Here is a 22,432-nt window from a genome sequence, read left to right on the forward strand (position 1 = left end):
TTATTATTATTATTCACTGCTCTTACCCCAGTGCATAGAACTGAGCCTCCCACATAACAAGCATTCTAGAAATACCTCTGCAATGAATGCATAACATCCCTTTTATTACATTACATTTTATTAACATTTCTTGCATACCTAAAGCTAAAATATATATGTCTAGACTGGCTCAAGGTATTGTATCTAAAGATCTTCCTCCACCCACTGCCAACAGTTTTCTAAAGAGTAAAAATACCTTATTTCATAATCAGTTTGATCTGTCATCTAGAATTCAGCTGTTAAGCAAATTCTTTGTCCTCTTCTAAACATGGATTGTTAAGCCCTTGTGTTTACAAAATTCAGCAGTGGGGATGGAGTTCAGTAACCTATGTAGGCTCTAAATAGAAGCAGAAGAGCAACCTAGAAATAAGTGGATAGGGTCCTTTTCGTGTGCCTAAAGTAGCAGACTCAGGGCTGGGGTTATACTGGGGAAAGAACCTGGGGAGGACTGTGAACCTCCATCTGTACACTCCTCCCCACCCCCGGCCTTTTGGACAGAACATCTATTCATCCCTAGAGAAAGAAAGATGCTTTTCTTACTCTATGGGCAGATCTGAGAGTCAGAACTTTAAAGACAATCCATTGTGACTGTCCCCACAATGGCTGCCTCCAGGACGACGCCCCCCACCTCCACTGCTAAAAACTACACGACAGAGTCAGCGTGGCCTCCACTGCTGGCAGGGATGGGGGACAGGCCCACAGAAGAGTCACTCTTTAAAATTAGTCAGTAACTCACCCACCCTAAAAAGCAGCTTTCTTCACTTCTACACCGCACAAGAGGGAGGGAGGTGAGGTGGACGCCCCCATAAAGGAGCCGTAATGAGGAGTTCAGAAGAGTAAAGGAACTGCCAGAAGGAAAACCACTGACAGTGCATATCTCAGAGTAAACTAAGAAGCAGGGCTTGAGGGTTTCACTAAAACCCCAATTTTAAACACACCATATCTAAATCAGAAACTACATAAAGTTATATAGATGTTTGTTTATTAGCATTTCCCTTTTACTTGAGAGGAAAGGACTTGTTAGAAAGAGGCCCTAAGATCTTGCTGCCCACCTCACCTGCACCTCTCCTCTGACTCTTTTCTGCTCCCTCTGCTCCGAACACTGGCCCCTTTGCCTTTCACCACTCTAAATACATCACTGCCGTGGGGCTTCTGTACTTTCCCTGCCCTCTTCTTGGGATGTTTTCCCCCAGAAAGCTACATAGGTTGTTTCTTCACCTCCTTCAGGTCTTCATTCAAATGTCATCTTCCTAGGAAGTTCTAGCAACACCCTAGACCCTGCCCTAGACGCCCACACTGCTTTATTAGTTGCCACAGGGTTTATTGCCCCCTCACATAATAGATAATGACTTATTTATTTGTTTATCTTTTCCGACTAGAATGTAAGTTCAATCAGGGTAGGGACTTTGGTTCAATGCTGGATCCTCAGAGCCTAGAAAATGCTCAACAAGTATTTACTGAATGAACAAAATCAAGTCCTATATTATTAAGCCTCCTATGCTTTGCAAGTAAGTTGAGACAAATCAATGAGCATGATCCAAATGAGGAAACAAGTTCATACAAACACTAAGCTTCAAAAAGAAACTCAATGCCATTAATACCTTCACAGCTTAATACATACATTTGTGGATATAAATAAATCTACTTTTTCTTAAAGTCTCTTCTAGTGTTACAAATAACAATAACCATACATTTGTTTCTTTCAGTACACTTGGAGGATAAAGTAAGATGATCTAATGATAACTTCAGTTTACAATTTTAGAAATAGATTGGCATGCCTTATGTTCAGTATATGATGAGCATGGACTCAGGGAACAGGAGTCCTTAAAATGAAGACATTATTTTTTAAAAGAAGCAGCAACATATATTTGCACTATGAGTCTTCCTCACACACTGCCTGCCTTCCCTCCACTCCATTCTCTCTGTCTTTCTAAGCCAATTGATCCTATATTCATCTTCCTACAATATTATTTTGATCTCGTCATCTTTGTCATCAAAAACTTTGAGTTTTCTTCTTTCACTTCATATATTTTTGGTGTTTTCCCCACAATAAGCGTACATAACTTTTTAAATTTAAAATTAAGAAGGGAAGGATATGCTCCAAGACTTCCTATTGTTTTCAGAGTGAATCTTAAGCTCCTGAAGCTGGAATTCAAGGCCCTCTACAATTTGCCTTGAAGTTTCTCTTTTCCTGCTGCCACTTTATCCAAATCTGCTGACCCAGGCAAACTGCCCCGTTCCAACTCTACACCAAAACCATTTTGCCCTTTCTTCCCCACAACTTTGTGTTTGATGTTTCTCCAGCTCAGAAGGTCCTCCTTCTCTCTCCAACAGAATTCCACTGAAGCTGCAAGACAAAGCTCAAATTCAGACCCAAGAAATGTTAAAGAAACAGTGATCAGATGCTGAGACTTCTTGGAAGATGGTGAGCTCACCATTATTAGAGATGCTCAGATACTGGCTAAAAATGTAACAAGGAAGCTCGTACCAAATCCATTCACCCTGAGATTCCATAATTCCCATGAACTCCTATTTTACTGTGAAGTTTTATTTGATCGTTTCTGCTGGGAATGACCTCAGGATAGACTGTCCATACACATATGTGGCAATTACCATAGGCCAGCATTGCAGTGACATTGCAGCTGTCTTTTCACACATCTGTGTCTAATCTCCTTTGCTAGACGGCAACCTCCTGAAAGGCAGAGGCTCATGGCGACTAGCACAGTCCCTTGTAATGATAGGCACTCAATATATTCGTCAATGATGATGCTGGAAAATGGTGCAGTTCAAACAGGAAGAAATTGGGAAAGACATAAAAGAAAGAAGGGATAGGTCATGAAGCAGCAGGAAACACTAATTCCCCTGGGCTGCTGGGGAGCAGGTTCAGACTCACTCTCAGGTTTATGTGTGCATTTGCTGGTCTACTCTTAGCTGGTCTGTCCATTTCAGTGACCACGTCCTCAAGGACACTCAAAGTATCATAACAAGCACAGGCTAGCCTAGGATGTGTAATCACATTCCTCGTAAAGTAAAGGGAAGAAGCATAGCCCAGCCAAGAACGTTAGGGTACCGATGGCCACAAGGGCAAGAAGCATTGTGCTGAGTTTCTCTGGGCTCAGCAGCAATAACTGACTTTGTCCTGAAATTGTACAACTTCTTGCTGGGTCAACTAAATGACATTCTTTAACCAAAGAGACGGCTGGTCAGGCAGGAGGCAGTGCCAGAAAAGATCCCAGAACACGATGTGGAGCAAAGCTGTGGGGAGTGGCCTCGCACAATCCAGTCCTGAGGCAGACGAGGCTCCCGGCTGCCAGCTCGCCATCTGGGATGCCTGAAAAGGCGCCTGTCTGGGAATCAGAAGGCTTCAGTTTATGTTCCAATTTTACTGCTGACTGTTGTTGTGACCTTGGAGCCAGGCAAATCAACCCTGTACATTTCGATTTACCCATCAACAATAACTCTGGTCACAGCCACAATAAGAATACACATCAGAAACAACAGAACTGCTTTGACCACCACGGATAGTTGAAAGCAGATACACAGTGTCAGGGCTACCACCATAAAGCAGCTAAACTTTGACTTTGGAGAAGCCCCTTTTTCAAGTCTGACCCTCTGTGTACCTGTAAGTCTTGTAATGGCCTTTCTTTGCCCCCTTTTATTCAGAACCCTGCACAGCAACACAGCTACCATTACAGAGCATTCTCCTACCTACCAACACTTGCTGACCCTTTGGACACAGATCTCCCAAGGAGGTGGACTGTTAACATCCTTGTTAGTCCATTACACTTTCCAAGTAGCCACAGTATTTTAACTGTGGCTTGAGACCAGGAGTTTGAGGCCAGCCTGGGCAACATAACAAGACCCCATCTCTTAAAAAAAAGTGGGGAGGGCGGGGAGACAGAGAGAGAGCAAGAAAGAGAGAAGAAAACAAACCAGGGAAAAATTTTGTCTGTATCCTCTCAAATCACAGTTCTCTCCCAGCCAGGACTATTTACCCTATTATTTAAACAACAAACAAACACCCCTATTGATGTGGTCTCAAAGGAATCAAGGTCAAGCACTCTTCATCTCCAATCTTACTGTGTACTATTTAACCAGCTGTCAAGTCCCACTCTGGCTGGTTATATCTTGCCAATAATGAAGTGGTTTCCCTCGTGCCATGCGTGTGGGTCTAACTGCCTGCGGCAATTCCATTTGATACACAGTCGCCACCACAAGAAACTGCTTCCACTGCCTCCCATAGGTGGGAAATGAGGAGGGGAGGTGCGAGCAATGATTGGACCTGGTGAGGAAAACATCCCTTGGCCCCTGAATGACTCATCTGTACCAAGTACAGTGAAAAAGCACCTAGAAAGGTACACCCTGGTTAATAATTGCTTAACTATAATGCTCTGACCTGAGTTTGTTTATTAGGTCCTTGAGGTATCCTTTTACTGTGTTTGCATCCTCTGTCCTACGGGAACTAGAGCAGCCAGACGATTCTATCACACTGAAAGCTGCAGCCAATTGCCCTTTAGTGCTAATGGACGCGCGACTGACTGCGCTGAAAACTAATAAAGGGACCTAATAAGCAAGCGTGGGAGGAAATGGCCCTGTACTTGGGATTTCCACCCTCACCTTCCTTTCCTGCTCTAGGAGAGAAAAGAACATTAAAGTAATAGGCTAATTTTTTGTAAAGCACTACAAAGTTAAGTCATTCATACACACCAAATTTCAGTATGAAGCCAGGTGCTCCCTGGGCAGTTTTAAAATACTGAATATCAATAATTTTCCAGCTTACCTTTCCTAATCTGCCTTACTTTAAAATACTTGGTTTTTTTGTTTGGTTGGTTGGGTTTTTGTTTGTTTGTTTTTGTTTTTTTTTATTTCTCATGTCAGAAAGCCACTCCGAGCTTTGGAATAACATTTTTCTCTAATGAATTCTATAGTTATTTCTGGCTCTAAAATTATTTATTCTATGAAAAGGACTGGGTGTTGACAATTCAAGCACCTAGGAAAAATTAAGATTCTAGCACTCAGTATAGATTGGTTGAGAATGAAGATAGTGGCACAACATTTAAATATTTGTCATGAGTATCAAATATAACATTTAGAGACAACGAAGCTTAACACCATAGATATTCTAAGTAACATTTAGCTACATTTATAGCATTTGTTCAAATAATTCCCCTCAGATGAAGCCCTTATCATCCAGATAACACAATACTTAAAATAATCAATTATTGACATTCACCCTGAGTAGCCACATATATACTTTTTTAAAATGTACCATCAACTACCATGATAAACATGAGGGTCATTTTTACTATTCAGCTATTCAGATCTCAAATTAACAGAAAGGAAGTCAAACCGTACCCATATCATTGTACTAAAATAATGGTTTTTCATTCCTAAATATTTGATTCTTTGTGTTTTGATATTTCTGTATCACCATGACTATCTTCCCATGCTTTCTGGAACATCTGAATCTTTTCTATTTTGAAATGATGAAATCATAGCTCAAAATACAAAAAGATAAATTCACCTTAGGGTTAAACCTAAGACAACAGAAAACAAATGGGCATTTAGCTTTACTAAATTCACTAAAGGACAAAATATTTTTGAGTTACTTGGTATTTTATGGGAGATGTCCTTTTGTTACAATAAAATGAAAGGAACAAACCAGAATTTGTCTTCTCAAACTTCTGGATATATTGGGAATACTTTTTCACCCAAACTTCCTGTTCAAAAAACTAAAACGGGCCGGGCGTGGTGGCTCACGCCTGTAATCCTAGCACTCTGGGAGGCCGAGGCGGGCGGATTGTTTGAGCTTGGGAGTTCAAAACCAGCCTGAGCAAGAGCGAGACCCCGTCTCTACTAAAAATAGAAAGAAATTAATTGGACAACTAAAAATATATAGAGAAAATTAGCCAGGCATGATGGCGCATGCCTGTAGTCCCAGCTACTTGGGAGGCTGAGGCAGAAGGATTGCTTGAGCCCAGGAGTTTGAGGTTGCTGTGAGCTAGGCTGATGCCACGGCACTCTAGCCCGGGCAACACAGTGAAACTCTGTCTCAAAAAAAAAATAAATAAAAATAAAAAAAATAAAACTAAAATGGACATTAAGTACACAGAAAATAGGAAACCCCTTAATAGTTTGCATAATATAAACATTAGAAAAATACCCCTTCCACATGTATTTATTGTAGCCATCTAGTTATCACACTATTCTTTTTTTAATCATGGCCTTTAAAAAAGAATCATGATTTTTATGCAGCTAGATATCTTGGGGTAAGGAAAGATGTATATGAAATGTTCATTATAGTCAAGTGCAGGTCCACAAACCAGTTTCTTAATTATGAAATCCAAAAGGCTGATCTTTGTAACTAATTTATTGGCAAGACCTAACCAAACCTGAATCCATTTGGCAGTAAAACCTAACCTGATCTCACGTGGGCCTGTTTGCAGTCTGTATTTATCCCATTTCATGTGAATACATACACACACATACATATGTAAAAGAAATAATAACATGTTTGGTGATGGGGTATTTAGCAGGGTGACTTGTTAAATATAGACACATGCATCTCACGGTTTTGGATAAGAAATGGTGGGCCTGGAATAAGCTTAGTAAACACACACCTTCTGCTGCTTTGAGCAGTATTCAAAGTAAATGTGCCATCACCTATGTGCTCATTCCTTGGAGCCATCACCTACTTAACTCATTATCTCCTTCGCTAATCAGATTCTCTGAATGACTTTCCCTTCCTCCCTCTCCACACCCCAGTAAGATAATCACTCCTCCAGGCACCCAGCCCAACCTTCCTGGTTACCTTTACCTTCATCCTCACTCTCACCTCCTCAAATCCCATCAGCTGTGGAAGTTTCACAAGGTCTCACATACTCCCATCCTGCTTGCCTTCCAGTTGCTCCGCCCCGATTCCAGACAGGCCTGAACAAACTCAAGCCTGAATGATTGCAGGAGGCTCCTAAAATACCTTCCTACTTACGTTTTACTCCCCTCCTCTCTCCCTTTCCAATCCCCCTTAGATTCTGCTTCAAGATTAATCTTGTCATCGTCTCACACGTTGTTCAAATACTATCCTTGATTCAAAGACCATAATGAAAGACATGAAGTACAGAGTTAGGAGACTGGCATTTAAAGAACAATGAATTGAGACCCAACCTACCTTTCCATCTCATCTCCTTCTCTTTGTAAACGTAAACCTTTATGCAGTCAAGATGAGCGTGACTTCCTCAGCTTTTTCTGCCATTCCAAAGAAAGCTGAGTTTTCCTCATCTTTGCTCACACTATCTATCCCATGAACTGAAATCTGTAATGAATTCTTTATATTATTGCTGACTATTTTAATCCCATTCACATTTTAGACTCCAGTTTTGATCACATGTTGGCACTAAAGATTTCTTCCCCCTTCCTGGCCCACGGTGAACTCCACTCTTGAATTCCCACAGTACTCACAGTCTATACTACTCATTTGATACCTGATATGCACTTTCTTGTAATTATCAGAGTATTTAATTTTTCATGCATATCTTATCTCCTTAACCAGATTTTAAATTCTTTGAGATCAGAGACCATAACTCATATTTTATGAATGGACAAATGAGTATCCTTCTATAGCTTACAATAAGATGGCAACATTGGCAAAGATAACATGTAAAAGAAACATTGACTTATTTATTCAATCAAATGTATTGAATACTACTTTCCAGGCATTGTTTCAGGCACTGAGGATTAAATGGTAAGCAATATCAAGTAATCCTTGCCCTTACAGAGCTTATGATATAGCTGGAAATCAGACATTAATGAGACAATTATACAAATAACTATATACACAAATATATATTTGGAAAAGGAACTATGTAATATTAACAGACTTAAAATCATTTTCAGATGCTACATTCTGAGTCTGCCTGCCTTCCAACTACTGCGGTTTCAGGTAAGTCTTAACTTCAGTGAATATGTAGAATATTTTTCATGTTGAGAGACTGACAGGTGGAGGTGGTTTGACAATGTGTTAAAAGGGCAGTGTTAAAAAAAATTGCAAGATGGATAGAGGATCTCCACATGTTCTAAGATCCATCCTTGGAAAAAGTTATTCAATCAGAAGGCATTACTTGGATCCTGATCACTTTGCCCTTCATAGAACTGCTTTCATAAAGTAAAACATCATAGACTTGCATGTATGCTCAAATGTAATACTTCACACTTTTATGAAAGTTTATACTTGCCACTTCACCAGTTAGCATCTCCTATACAATGCAGAAGAAAAAAGAATTCTTTTTTTTTTTTTTTTTTGAGACAGAGTCTCACTCTGTTGCCCTGGCTAGAGTGAGTGCCATGGCGTTAGCCTAGCTCACAGCAACCTCAAACTCCTGGGCTCAAGCAATGCTACTGCCTCAGCCTCCCGAGTAGCTGGGACTACAGGCATGCGCCACCATGCCCGGCTAATGTTTTCTATATATTTTTAGTTGTCCAGATAATTTCTTTCTATTTTTTTTAGTAGGGACGGGGTCTTGCTCTTGCTCAGGCTGGTCTGGAACTCCTGAGCTCAAACAATCCGCCCGCCTCGGCCTCCCAGAGTGCTAGGATTACAGGCGTGAGCCACCGCGCCCGGCCGAAGAAAAAAGAATTCTTTATCAAAATTTAGGACAAGGAAATCCTACGGTTTAATGTAAAGAAAAATTCCCCTGTGGAACTTGCAATTTTCATTATTGATGATGACCGGAGTGATGTAATGTATTACATTTCCCTTTCGTCCAGCTTCAAGGAAGCTCAAAACCAAACAAAGCAAAAAAACTGAGCTGAGGTAGGAGGATCACTTGAGCCCAGGAGTTCCAGGCTACAGTGAACTGTGATCGTGCCACTGCAATCCAGACTGAGGAACAGAGTGCAGAGTGAGACCCTGTCTCTTAAAAAAAAAAAAAAAAAAACTTGTGAAATCAAAACATATTTTATTCTCGACTCTCTTTTTTTGGTAGTCCTGATAGTCCATTTATACTGTATTACGCATATATGTTGTTGTTAATAATTTCAATTTCTTTTTGGAATAAAAATTATTTCTTGAATAAGCTCAAGGGAAATTAAATTCCCCTTTGCATGTAAGTCCTTATCATCAGCATAATTATTTTTAATTTCTCTATTCATGAATATCTCTAAAGTATAATACCCCCAAAAGCTAGGACACATCATTTAAACATATATTTAAAAAAAAAAAAAAAACTAGAATCATCCAAGCAAATGGAAAAGAGAGGCACTGGAAGGGTATAAACTGACATTCCAACAAAATCTAATTTTTATAAATTTTAATATAATACTCACCTCAACAAGACTCAGTTTTAAAACTAAATTATTCTAAATGTATCAATTCTCATTTCAGAATTGCTCCTAAATTATGTTGATAACTAAATAGCCACATTGTAATATTTATGTCTCATAGAAAAGTAAAATTGATAACCAATAAAACTACATTAAATCATGTCCTCACAGAATCATTCACTCTTTCTTACATGTGCTTTAAGTTGGCAATACTGTGTTATTCTTTTGGAATCTACCAAAAGAGACTTCCCATAATAAAATAAATGAGGAAAGACAAGTTGATGAAATGAAAGAGGTAGTGGCATTCTATTTAATATTTATGTTTGGCATTTTATTAGAGCATTACAAAAAATGAAACAGTTTAATTGACCTCCCAAATTTATTCTTATCATTTGGTAAACCATTCCAATATGTCTGTAACGAAAGGTTCTATGCTTGTAATTAACAATCCCACTCCTCCCTACATACACCAACATCATCATCACCACCCACCTACCATAAGTTTGCATGCTCAAATAGTTAAAAGTTTAAATATGGCCTTTTAAAAATAAATTATGTATAAATGCTAGTTATTTGGGGACAGGGATAGAAACATTTATCACATATCAAACCAATAAGAATGTTCATGTTTGCATTAAATTTTAAATTCCTTTCAATAATGTTGCCTGGATGTCAGTTCCAGAGCACCCTGCTGTACTCTCCTTGGTGCAAGTGGTTATAAGTGGGAGCTGGAGAAAAGACAACTTCAGTATGACAGGAGATAGAGAAAATGTCACAGAAGAAATAATGTTCAAACTAGGATTTGAAGGAAAAAGAGAAATTAGCCAAGTTGTCAAGGAGGGGACATGCATGATGGGCAAGAGGGAGCATATATGCAAAGGCACTGGGGCATGAGAGAACATGGCAGGTTTGAGAATCAGCAAGTAATTCTGTACAATGTGAAATTTCAAGAGACCAGGTTTGAAGTCAGATGAAAATGGATCATAAAGAGTTGTGGATATCAACCAAAGGAGTTCAGATTTTATTCTGTAGGGGATAGAAACCATCTAGCAATATAGAAAAGTTATTCCAGTAGCAAAGTCAATAATGAACTGGAGGAGGAGAGAACTACTAAGAGGACATGAATAATAGTTCATGAAGCAAGGAAGAATCAATTTCCATGAAGGGAGATGAAGGAAGACAGAAGGAGAAGACAACTTCAAAGTTCATTAGGAAACTAAATGAGAGGGGATGAGTTGGGAGTTCATTAGAAAGTTGGATCAGGAGTCCTCACCAAGATTTGCAGACAGTTCTGATTCCTTCTCTAATATCCCATATAATTTCATAGATTTTTAGTAGGAAAAAGAAAGAAGGAAATTGCCAAATAGAAATGATAAATCTGACTACATCATAGAATCTTTTCTATTATAAGCAAAAAAAAAAAAAAAAAAAAAGAGGACACATTTTTACATTATTTTAAAAAAAATTTTTCTCAATAAACCACATGAAATCTAGATTGCTTTTTCAGGGCTGAATTACACATACCAACAAAAGAATTAAAATGTAAACCATGACTGAAATGTGATTTTAGTACAAGAGATAAGGGTTTGCAATAGAATGATTTAACAAAATGTAGTAATTATAAAATCAAATGACCTGCCCTTATTATTTACCTTAACTATATGTTTCTCAATCAATCTGTAATATGGGCAAATAACTTTTCTTCAAATTGAATATTTTGGTCTAAATTTGCTTTAGTGTTCTACACTAATGAAATCTATTGACTGAGTTGCAAATACATCCAGCCATTCCTTGTAACAGATATGTATTGTTTTTTCTGCCCAGCACTGTCTACCTATTTTTGGAAACTGACCCTTTCCCACTCACCACCCACCCTTATCCTCTTCTAGCCACATGATTACTATGCAGGGCGCTGTGCTTGTGCAGATGATCTAACACCAAGTTCCTACATATCCTCCTCTCTCTCCACTACACTTTAGCACCCACTTTCTAAAGACCACACCCTATTTGGGAATCACCACTAAAGAACGGCTGTTACAAGTCATCTGACCACACCTACCAATCTTTGCCCTTTTCTTAGTCCCATTTCACCTGTTGCGTTTCATCCAAATCTTCAGGCCCTTACCCACTCCCTCCAAGATCATCATCTCCCTCACCTCTTTTCCATGTCCAGCCAGAACACCCCTGTCAATCAAATTAATAACCCTTTTACTAGAACTCTCTGCTTACTTTCCACCCTTTGTTTCCAACACAGCAAGCCTGAGCAGTCACCACCCAGATGAATCACTCTCAAATTCTATTCCAGGTGACTGAGCTCTCAAAGAGAAAGCTGCCCAACAACTCAGATTGGTTTCTTTCAAAATTACAGTGGCTAACATACACTGCCCTCAGCGATGATATGCACCGTTTTCAATTGTCCCTAGTTGCTTCACTTCCACACTCCCTAAGGTCACAGTTCCAAACCTTCACCACTGTCTTAAACCCCTTGCATCATCAAACCCCTCCATCTTTACCTTCAGCTTTTCTTCTTCATAGTAAAACAGACGTTCTCATGTGGGAGGACATTCACCTTCCTGCTCCTCCACCTCACACATACCCATTAGAGCATAAACCTTTACCTCACTCGTGCCCATATGTGAGGAACCAGGGTCTCTCTCCTGTCCTCTCTAAGGCTCTCTAAGGCTACCATTTCTACCAGTGTCCTAAGTCCCAGGCAAAAGAAACCTTCAGAGATGCTGTCTTTCGTCTATACCTTTATCTGCACTTCAACTTAGCTCTTTCTCTCACAAATACAGGCAGGTCAATTAATCCCATCACCTAAGTAAAACCATCACCACCATCAATAACAAAAACTTCCCTTGGTCCTTCTTCCATTTATAGTTACTTCCCCATTTCTTTCTTCTATTGCCTCATCAAACTTCTAGAAACTATAACATGTACATATATACATATATGTATGTATTGTACATATATGCACATTCATGTATATTACCCATATGTACACATAGATAATAAAGATAAAATATGTACATTTTATATATTTTTTGACAGAAACAGATGGCAATAGTTTGAGGACTAGAGACTGAGAAAAATATATGTAATATTATATGTAAATTCTCTTCCCAATTGATCCAGCTGCAGTGTTTAAAACTACTTTCTTTACCCCATAGCACATATCGCCTCTTCACGTGGTATACATTTATTTGTATAATCTTTTACCCTCCTTTAGGAGGTAAGTTTTTATGAGGGCAGAGACTTTACCTGTTTGATTTGTTGCTAGAATAGGTTCTGGCATGTAATGAGTGATCAATGAATATTTGTTGAATAAGTATCACCCCCACACTCTAGGCCAAAATTGTTAAGTACAGAGGTGGGAACCTCTGAGCCAACTGCAGTCTCTTCTCTGCAAGTTCAAACTTGAGACCAAGAGAGGTAGGCCAGCCTCCCTGGTGGGTATAAACTGAACTTCATGGGGGAGGGAGAATGAAGCAGACATAATAGGGAAGTTGAGATAAAGAACATGTTGACTCCTGGTAGAATCCAAGCCCTTGGTTCCATTTATTCCAATGTCAAAAATGAATTATATCCTTGGTCTCTATGAAATGGCCAGTATCTATATAGTATGTTGCCTTTTTAACTTAAACTAATTTAGTCTCTTTTCCTGCTGCTCACTACCCAGAAATTCCTTACTAATATACTATTCCATGGGTGAGGTGGCTCAAAATAAACACCCCAAAGCTAAAGTTAAAAAAAAAAATGAGGGTAAAAAGTTAGAGTTCCAATTCCAACTTCCTGAATGAGCAAAATGTGTAAATATATGAGCAATGGTTAACTTACTTTACTGAAAATGTACTGTGATACGGAGGCATTTTCTTCACGGTTTATGAACTCTCGAGTATAGCATACTGAGCTATTATTTGTGGGAAAAGAGCTATTTTCATGTCTTCTCTAAATAAGATTATACACACATTTATTTTATCTCTAAAGCCATTTTTCTAAATGAGGTTTGGTACTAATTTTACCTCATGCTAATTTTCCTTAGGCAATAGAAAAGGTACACTATTAAACAGAGAATAAAGAACGTAGTTATAACAATGCATAACAAATTTAAGATGGGGGACAAACTAAAATGCATCCTAAACTGGCATTTAGAAATAACAAAGCTCTGTCTTGTAGAATAGAAATTAAATAATTAGCAAAATTACATTTCATAGGTTATGGTACTTACCAAACAAACGCTGATGGAACAGAAATTTGCCAGCTATTAGTCCGATGAGAATGGCAAGTAGCCATAGAAGCACCTTCAAAATCCTCCAGCCAACTCCTCTAGGGTATTTATTTGTTACAAATGAAAAACAGTTTCCAACAACAATAACATTGGCTTCTGTTTGGCTATGAGAAACTGGGTCCTCCGCAAATATTAAGAAGTTAAAGAAGATCACCAAGTAAGCCACAATCAGGCGAGACCACGGATGCTGGAAATAATAACGAAAGTCTTTACCCATCCTTCAAACCTTCAATTCCGTAGTTTACCTGTGTAAGAAAAGATAGAAAGCGTCAGAGCAGGAAAACAAGTAGTATCTCTCTTCCTGCTATCTGTTCAGCTTTATAGTTGAACTTTTATGAACTTTTATTCAACAGTTCAATAAAAAGGTATTTGGAAAAGATGATACCTTTTCCTACTTATGGCACCAAGACTAGTCTAAGAGTTCAGAAAGTTAATATGGTCCCTTCCCCATCATCTAATCATACCTCTGATCATTTGGGGATTTAGGGAAAAAAGCAGAATAAAGGAGTAGGGGAAGCGGAAGGGACATGAGAGAGCAGAACACTGTCCAAAATTGTGACGGTGACTGAGACAATATACAGAGGTCCTCCCAAGAGGAAACACAGAGCATAAAACCAATGCAATATTTTTCCTCTTTTTGATTATTACCTTCATCTTACCGTCATAATACAGAGTCATTTAAAAATTGAAATGATATAGAAGTAAACTGAGAAAATGTTAACAAAAAATGAACAATACCATCCTCATACCATTCTCCTCTGCCCAAAACCCACTCTCAGAGTTATGATTGCTTAATAATTTGGTGGATAGACATTCAGATCTTCTTCTATACATTGACACATGCATGTATGTGTATGAACTTTTATAAAAACATTCACAGACTAGTTATCAAATAATTTCAAAACAGAATAAGTTTTATAACATAGCTAAGTCTATGACAGAGCAGTTGCTCACAGGAAGGATTGGGCAACTCTGCTTTTGGGGAGTGAGAAGAAAGCGGAAGATTTCACAGAGGACATGCCCACATTTGAGATTGGAAAATTAATAGGATTTTTTTTTTACCAGGAGAAGAAGGTAAGGATGCTAAATCTAGGTGGTGGTAAAGGCATATGCAAAGGCACAGAGGCATTGCAAAATACGTAATGTGACTACAGCAGTGGGTCCTAACCTGAATTTGCATTGGAAGCACAACCGTCTTAAAATGTAACTGTCCAGGCCCCAGCTCCACAGTCTTGCTCAGCTCCTGCCTCTTTCCTCTTTGGGAGCCAGCCCGCCATAAAGAAAGCAAGCTGTAACTTCTACCTGGGGAGGCTTGTGTAGGTACACAAGGACTTGTGAGTGGGTGATTAAGTCTATCTAATTCTGGGGTTTGGCTTTGGTGAGCCCATTTCACTCTCAGAGTAAGCTACATCTGTTTTTTTCAGCAATAAAGCTGATATTTTTGTTATCCAAGATAACAAAAATAATAAAGGCAATAATATGGCTGCCATCTGCCAATTCGTTTTTCTTCTTTATCATTTTATTTGGAGTTCAGAAAAGGAAGAGAGGGAAGAGGGACCCTTACAAAGTCTACAGTACTTTACATGCCAGGCTCTGTGCTGGATGTCTGCATGCATCACTATGTCATTTTTGTCTTAACAACTCCCTGAAATGCTGTTATTATCATTATCACTACTTCATTTTACTGGGAGAAAATTGAGGCTCACACAGATTATGTAACTTGCCCAAAGTCACCTAGCAGGAGAGCTCTGATCTGAGCCTCTAAAGTCTGACCCCAGGGCCTGATCACCATTCTTTGCTGGCAGCCACATCAGCTCCAGGCACTTTCCCTGCCTAGAGAGTAGATCCAGGGCAGGCCCAGGGATGCCATCCCTTCATCCCTTGAATGCTTTCTGGAGACATATTCTTCTCTAGACACAACTATAGTAACTCTGTAATATATACTGCTACAGCCCAGGGGTAGAGGCGGGGGGGAACATATATATATATAAAACAATCCTGTACAAATCCTGAAGACTTTGCAGGGGAAAAAAGTAACCATTGATAAATAGTCTCATTTTACACATGACTAAAAGTACCAAGATCATGCCACAAGCCTGAAGTCATTCTAAATCAATGGAAGATCTGAGAATAGTCTCCAAGGCTACCAAATCCCAATCCAATATTCTGGGCTGATGAGTGTCAATTAAACCCACAATCTAAGTTGATGAAGACTTGTTGTAACTATTTTACAAAAGCAATATGAACACGAAAAAGGATTGGCAACAGAATTCAGCCAAGCAAACAGTGCACTGCGCCTTGGATTCATAAACCAATAAACCAAACTCTAAGCAATTTCAAGTCCCTTGTGATCTTCCTGAACACTCTGAAATATCTGTTCCCCAAGGCTGTAGCTCAAGATTACCTAGGAATGGTGACTATCACAAGATTCTTATTTTTGTTTTTGTTTTTTTAACATGAGGCTCATTACCCATTATAGCAGCAGCAACCTACATGTGTGGTTCTCACACCAAAGAGAGCAGAGCAGGCAGTGAAGAACAAATGTGAACATTATGCATTTTCATGATATTCAGGGTGAAAGAATGTCAGAATGAATCAGTTGTCCAAATTTCATGCAACACCTTTGGCAGTGTCCAAAGACTACCACAAGAGAAATTCTCAAAAATCATCTCAAGTACCAATGAGTCTTGAAAAAGGAATAGTTCCAACAAGCCCATCAGAACTAGACAGGGGCACCATTTAAGAAGTTGTTATAACAGGTTCTATGCTGTTTCTCTTCTCAGTGAGGAATTCTGGTATGGTTGCTGCCACCACCTCCCCTCCCATCATGTGCGCACACAATCAAGGCAGCAGGATTCAGAACATTGAATACATATGATCTTGACTCTTTTTTTAATAAATTCTTTGTGGAGGGCTGGCATATACTTACTTTATTGTTTTTAACTTCAGAATCTTATTTTGTGGGCTATGTAATGGTCACATATGCAAGTTAAATTAGAATATGCAAAAATTTTTTGAAACAGCTGTTCCTCTCCAGCATTTATATTATTTCAGGAGGGAAAACTACAGCACTGAGCAATACTAAATTCCCCTAGTAATGCTATGAATGCCACTGTCACTCTCATGTTACAGGTAAGAAAATGAAGGCTCAGAGCAGTTGCTGCCTGTTTAATTCACAGCCCAGTTAGTGGAAAAGTCAGGATTTGAATCCAGACCTAGACCTAGCCCTTAATCTTTCTAATATATCACAAAGCTGGAAGTGTTCATACACAGGTTGCCAAAAGTTTGCCTAGTCATCTTAGCCCTGTTCTTTAGTTCCTTAGGTACCCTGATATTTGCCAGAGCACCAAAATTTTTCACCTCTGTAGTTCACATAGAGCATCTTTATGACCAATATGATCATTTGGTGACTCTACTGTTAATAATCCAGGAGTGAGGTTGTTAAAATTGACTATGTTGCACACGGCAAATAGTCTGTAAAACCCCTTCCTTTTTTTTAAATTCATTTCTGCAACCATAGATGAGAATGATCTTTTGTCTTAGTTCTTAGTTCATCACAGTGAAATCAACTGTTTGTTTGTCTCCCTAACTTAATCACAAGCTCCTCAAAGAAAGAGCTCTTTACTTCCAGGCATAGCACAGTGCTGGACTCATTGTGGGCTATCAGCAGACATCTTAACGAGCTGAGTGGTATACCCCGAAAGAGAAGCCCCCTCATTGTTTAGGTGACATGATAATGTGGCAGAGCAATCTGCCATTCAACTTCCACTACAGGAAGAGAGGAAGAGCAGGGGAGCCTGAAACCACAATGATGACTCGGCCAGTAACAATGCTAATGCACCCCTACCCAACCCATCTCATTTCAGCACCAGGGTCGGCATTATCATTTATTGAGTATTTACTATAATATATATCAGATACTATGCTAATGAGCTTTACAAGCATCTCCTTTACATTTCATGGCAGCCCAATGAATAAAATACTCTTATTTCCCCCATTTTACAAATGTTGAAACTGAGACTTAGAGTTGAGTAACCTGTACAGAGTAACAAAATTAGTCTATGTCTGAGACAGGATTCAAATTCAAGTCACCTGGTTTCAACACTCTATATTATGCCTTCCCCACACAAAGACATAAATTCCAAAATCTTGCCCTTTGCATGTTGGTTAGAAAGTTTCTGATAATAAAGGCATCTAATATTAAAAATTCGCAGTACTTCTAGGATGAATGGATCTAACTATTCAAATTAGCATGATCAGAAAGAACTGGGGATCATGTGACTACAGGATTGCTTGAATTTTTTTTCTTCTTCTTTGAGCATCAGTAAGTATGTGAGTTGATCTTTTTGTGCTTTTTGCAATGCATCACGGATGTCTATTCTGTGATTTTTCCATCTGCATCCCAGAATTAGACTAATCTACACAGTTTAATTCCCTCTCATAAGTAACGACATTATTAGGTAGATTCCACTATCAATACCTTGGAAGCCTCTGCTTTTTCATATAATACCAGTGATGAAGGTGTTGGTAACTACAGGCTAAAACCAATAAACCATAAATCTTCAGTCACAGTTTCCAACTCTAGAGGAACTAGCATTTATACTAGATATTAGGAATCTCACACATTTTACTAAAAGCCAGTATTTAACTTAGAACTAAAGGCTAAGAATGTAGAAGAATCTAAAGGAAAATGGGAGAGATGTAAGGCCACTCAAGCTGGGAGGATATTTTATGCAAAGGCACAGAGGAAACTGTCTGGGACTGACGTCCAGACATATCAGCAGTTCTGTGTGGCTGTGAAACAGAGTCTTGGAGGCATCTTGTGAGAGTTAAGGATAATTTGCAGCCAGTTCAGGGAAGATTATACAAACATGTTGGTCTGTATTTTGCTGAGTAGGGAAAAGAGAATTATCAAAGATTTCAGAGCAGAAGAGAGATACAATCACACATAGCAAGTGGTGAAGTCCAGGTTTGTTAATGCTATAATGATATTCATTCATTCATTCATTCAATATTTACCAATTGCCTGTTTTGTGTCAAGCACTGGCCTGTGTGCTAGGGTTACTAACAGACAAAACTCCTGTTGTCATGCATCTGATAGTTTCTTTGAGGGAAACAGACATTAAAAAGATAAAAAATTAAATACAAGAGTATTTTAGAATGTTTATAGAGAAAATTAAAGCAAGGAGAAGTTAATAGAGAGTGTCACGTGTGAGGGAAGTTGAAGAAGGAGTCACTATAAGGTGATATTAGAAGACAGACATGAAAGAAGCGAGGAAGACAAGCAGATACCTGGGAAGAGGTATCTAGACAGAGGGAACAAAAGTTGCACAGGCCATCCCTGGGTGCATGCTTAGTGCCTGTAAGGAATGGCACGGAGGCTAACGAGACTGGATGGGGCACGGGTAAAAGAAAGTATGAAACAGACGAGGTGCAGGAGGTAGCATTCGATTATGATCAGGCCTTGAGGCCATTCTATGTACATGGGCTTTTGCCCTGAGTGAGAGAGGAAGCAGAGTGACACAATCTGACTTACATGTCAGAAGGGTCATTCTGTCTGCCCATTAAAAATACTTTGTATCAATAGACGGCCAAGGGACAGAAGCAGGAAAGCTATTGAGGAAGCTGTTTCCAAGTAAGAGATGCAGTAACTTGGACCAGGGAGGGAGAGGTATAGGCAGTTTAAACAGTTCTGCTTCTGGACACATTTAAAAGGAAGAGCTGATCAGATTTACTGATGAATTGAATGTAAATGTAGCCTAGGCAAAATCCAGAATGGCATTGCCATTTTTTGAAATGAGGAATGCATTTCTTGAGATGAACAGCATTTTAGAAAATATAGACAAATACTAATAATTAACATTTTATTAGAGATTTTTATGTGTTAGGCTTTTGGGAAACATTTTTAATGTATTACCTCAATTAGTCCTGATACCAACCATTTGGATTTACAGTTAAGAAATAGAGAATCAGAGAGGTTATGATCTGCCCAAGGTCATACAGCTACCAACTGGCAGAAACAAGCATAGCTACCTTTACATAACCCCAAAGATAGTACTCTTAATTACCACTGTGTGAAGTATAAAATACAGAATAAAGTTTCAATGGAAAGGAAGTAAGAGTAAGTACTGGGTGATGACTTGTACCTAGTAGCCACTCAATAAATATTTGCTGATGGATTAACAAATGAATAAATAGATGCATGGATGATGAATGGATAACAGACCAGCCTTGGGTGAGAAAAAACATTGAGGATTCCATTCCAAAAAGAGTAGACTCTGGATAATGGGACATCCAAGTCTGTAAAAGGAGAAATGATAGAAAGGTGAAAAAACCAAAATGCATATTTGCCTGGACCAGTCTTGAGGTAAGGATAGGTCTTAGTATATTATCTTAAATTGTTAGATAAAAAGACAGGCAAGAGGGGATGACACACAACATTTTACATAATGCAAATGCTTAATATAGGTTTTAAAAAAATAATAGCAGTAAAACAGAAGTAAAGTTGGAACTTCTTACTTTTAGTCCAATACAAAAGACCACACAGCCTTTTAAATAAAAAGCAACCTTTTAAGTCAATCAATGAAACCACCATAAGTGGCTTTGCATAGATTCCAGGATGGTATTTGTGGTACCCTAGCTAATTTAGAGAATCACATCCATAAATCACTTCCTAGACTTTGTCTTCACATTGTTTCAACCTTTAAGTGATTTTCTTCCATTCTTCTTATCCTGTAGTCCTTGGGACAAGAAAGTGCTTAATCAATGCAAGTTAAAACAGAGAATCTGAAAGCAAAGTAGGTCTGGTAGTCTTGTGAACAAAGACAACTTTCCACTGAAATGGCAAAATATTTATAGCCCCTAGCATGTTATAAAAAGTTAAAAAATAATCACCATCTATCCTTTTAAAAGACTGAGACCTCCTTTGAAGTGACATTTGTTTATGATAAAGAATGAATTTCCATGATCATATTCTAAACACAAAACCAAAGAAATTAACAATTAATGAATTAAATAAAATTAATTCATGTCTGAAGTTATTTCATATTATTCATGTCTGAAGCCTAAAGAAACAAATTCAATAAAACTGACAAGTACTGGTTTCTGATCACAAGAATCAGATACAGGGTGGGATGGGAGGAACAAATACTTCAGTCCATGTAAAAATTTGCAAGTACGTTTTAACTACAAAGACTAGTGGAATAAAAGTTAGAAAATATATCCATGGTAAAGTCAACACTTTAAAACAAAAATGGGTTTTACAGGGCTTCTACTACTTTTTATACTCAATAAATTGGAAAAACTTGTTTCGGAAGACAAAACAAAACACTGAAGTCTTCCTAGAAGTCCTTCCTTGCATTTCAGACAGTACATCATTTATAATTATAGGGAAAATACGTGTCATTACATTCAACATACTTTTACTCATTTTTTTTTTTTTTGGTTTCTGAGATACAGTCATACATAAATACTAAAATGAGCATGTGATGTTTACTCCCATCTCTCTCTCTCTCTCACTCACACACACACACACACACACACACCCCCACACACTTCACTGTTCCACACACAGGAGAATGAATAATGGCAGCCAAAATGTTACCACATGGGTCAAACACACTTGTGGGCCTGTGGCATTTTCTAGAATAGGAATCAAAAAATAGTTTTATTTAGTCACGATGAAGTTACCAAACACCCAAGTCTTTTTTTTTTCTTCTTTTTAAGGAGAACACCTATGAGCTGCAACCTGTTAATTTAATTAACAAAAATAAGGCTTTTCTTCAGTTCCTATCCTAGGAATCACTGAAGCGAGGAAAGTTCAAGGTCTGTTCTCCCGCCGTCCCTTACCCTCCCGGAGCCCGGGAGTTGAGGGTTCCCACCACAAGCCTTTCCCTGGGAGTCCCCTCTGCCCCAACCAGAGCGCTGGTGCGTCGGTCTCCCTCCGCGACACCTACCCTGCCTCCAGGATGCCACGATCGGGAAGCGGGGCAGAAGGCGCCAGGGGGACTGGGGGCCGGGCCGGGGCTCGGGGCCGCTGCCGCGTTCGCGGGCAGGGACGAGGAGGCAGCTCGGCTGCGCACGGCCGGGCCGGGAGGCTCCGCTGCGGCGGGACCGAGCGCCCGGGCCCGCGTACTCACCTGAAGGGTCGCGCGGGGCGCGGGGCGACTGCGCACGGGAGAGGCGGTCGAGCACCGTCCTCCGTCGCGCCGGCGGCCTCGCTGGGAAGCGCTGCGAGACGGGCCAGCGGCGTCGCTGCAGCCGCTGCTGTCACCAAGCTATAAATACCGGCTCGGCCCACTCCGCCGCCGCCTACGCCGGGCGCCCTCCGCGCCGGTGCCTCGCCGCGCCGCGCTCCCACCGCAAAGTCCGCCGCCACGGGCCGGGCACCGGGGGTGCAAGGACAACGGCACCGCGCAGGTGACGGCGATCTCTCCAGCTGTGAGCCGCCTCTGCAGCTGGAGGCATGGCCTCCCCCCGCCCCCGCCTCCCCGTCCGCGCCGCGGGCCGACTCCAGCCCGCGGGCCGCGTGCGCGGTCGCTGAGCCTGCCCGGCCCGGCCCGCCTCTGCAGAGCGGCAGCTGCAGGCGGGGTGGGGGGAGCCCGGCTTCAGCCTCGCGTGTTAGCAGCAGTCCCTTCTTCCTGGGGAAATCGGCAGGGCAGACATAAAATCCGCCATCCTGCAAGGAACCCATGGGGTTCCCAGTGGAATGTCCTCAAAGAGCTGCAAACTTTCTAATGCAGTCAGTCTCAGGTCACAGAGTATCCTTTCTGCTTTTGCCTGTGGGGG

At 40.0% G+C, this 22,432-nt stretch overlaps 1 protein-coding gene across 4 annotated transcripts in view; it reads right to left on the reverse strand.

The window, feature by feature from the left end:
- TMEM117 (transmembrane protein 117) overlaps positions 1-22,117 on the reverse strand; it is a 561,715-nt gene extending 539,598 nt beyond the window's left edge. For all 4 annotated transcript variants that reach the window (XM_012638408.1, XM_012638409.1, XM_012638410.1 and 1 more), the window contains exons 1-2: positions 21,784-22,117; positions 13,586-13,890 (exon numbers count right to left, since the gene is read on the reverse strand). In XM_012638408.1, coding sequence (XP_012493862.1) covers positions 13,586-13,650 — 65 coding nt within the window. In that variant the 5' untranslated portion in view covers positions 13,651-13,890; positions 21,784-22,117. The remainder of the gene's footprint in view (positions 1-13,585; positions 13,891-21,783) is intronic.
- Positions 22,118-22,432: the final 315 nt, after the last annotated feature.

The sequence above is a fragment of the Propithecus coquereli genome, unplaced genomic scaffold, assembly GCF_000956105.1.
Source record: "Propithecus coquereli isolate 6110/MARCELLA unplaced genomic scaffold, Pcoq_1.0 Scaffold13, whole genome shotgun sequence".
In the NCBI taxonomy this organism is placed as follows: Eukaryota; Metazoa; Chordata; class Mammalia; order Primates; family Indriidae; genus Propithecus; species Propithecus coquereli.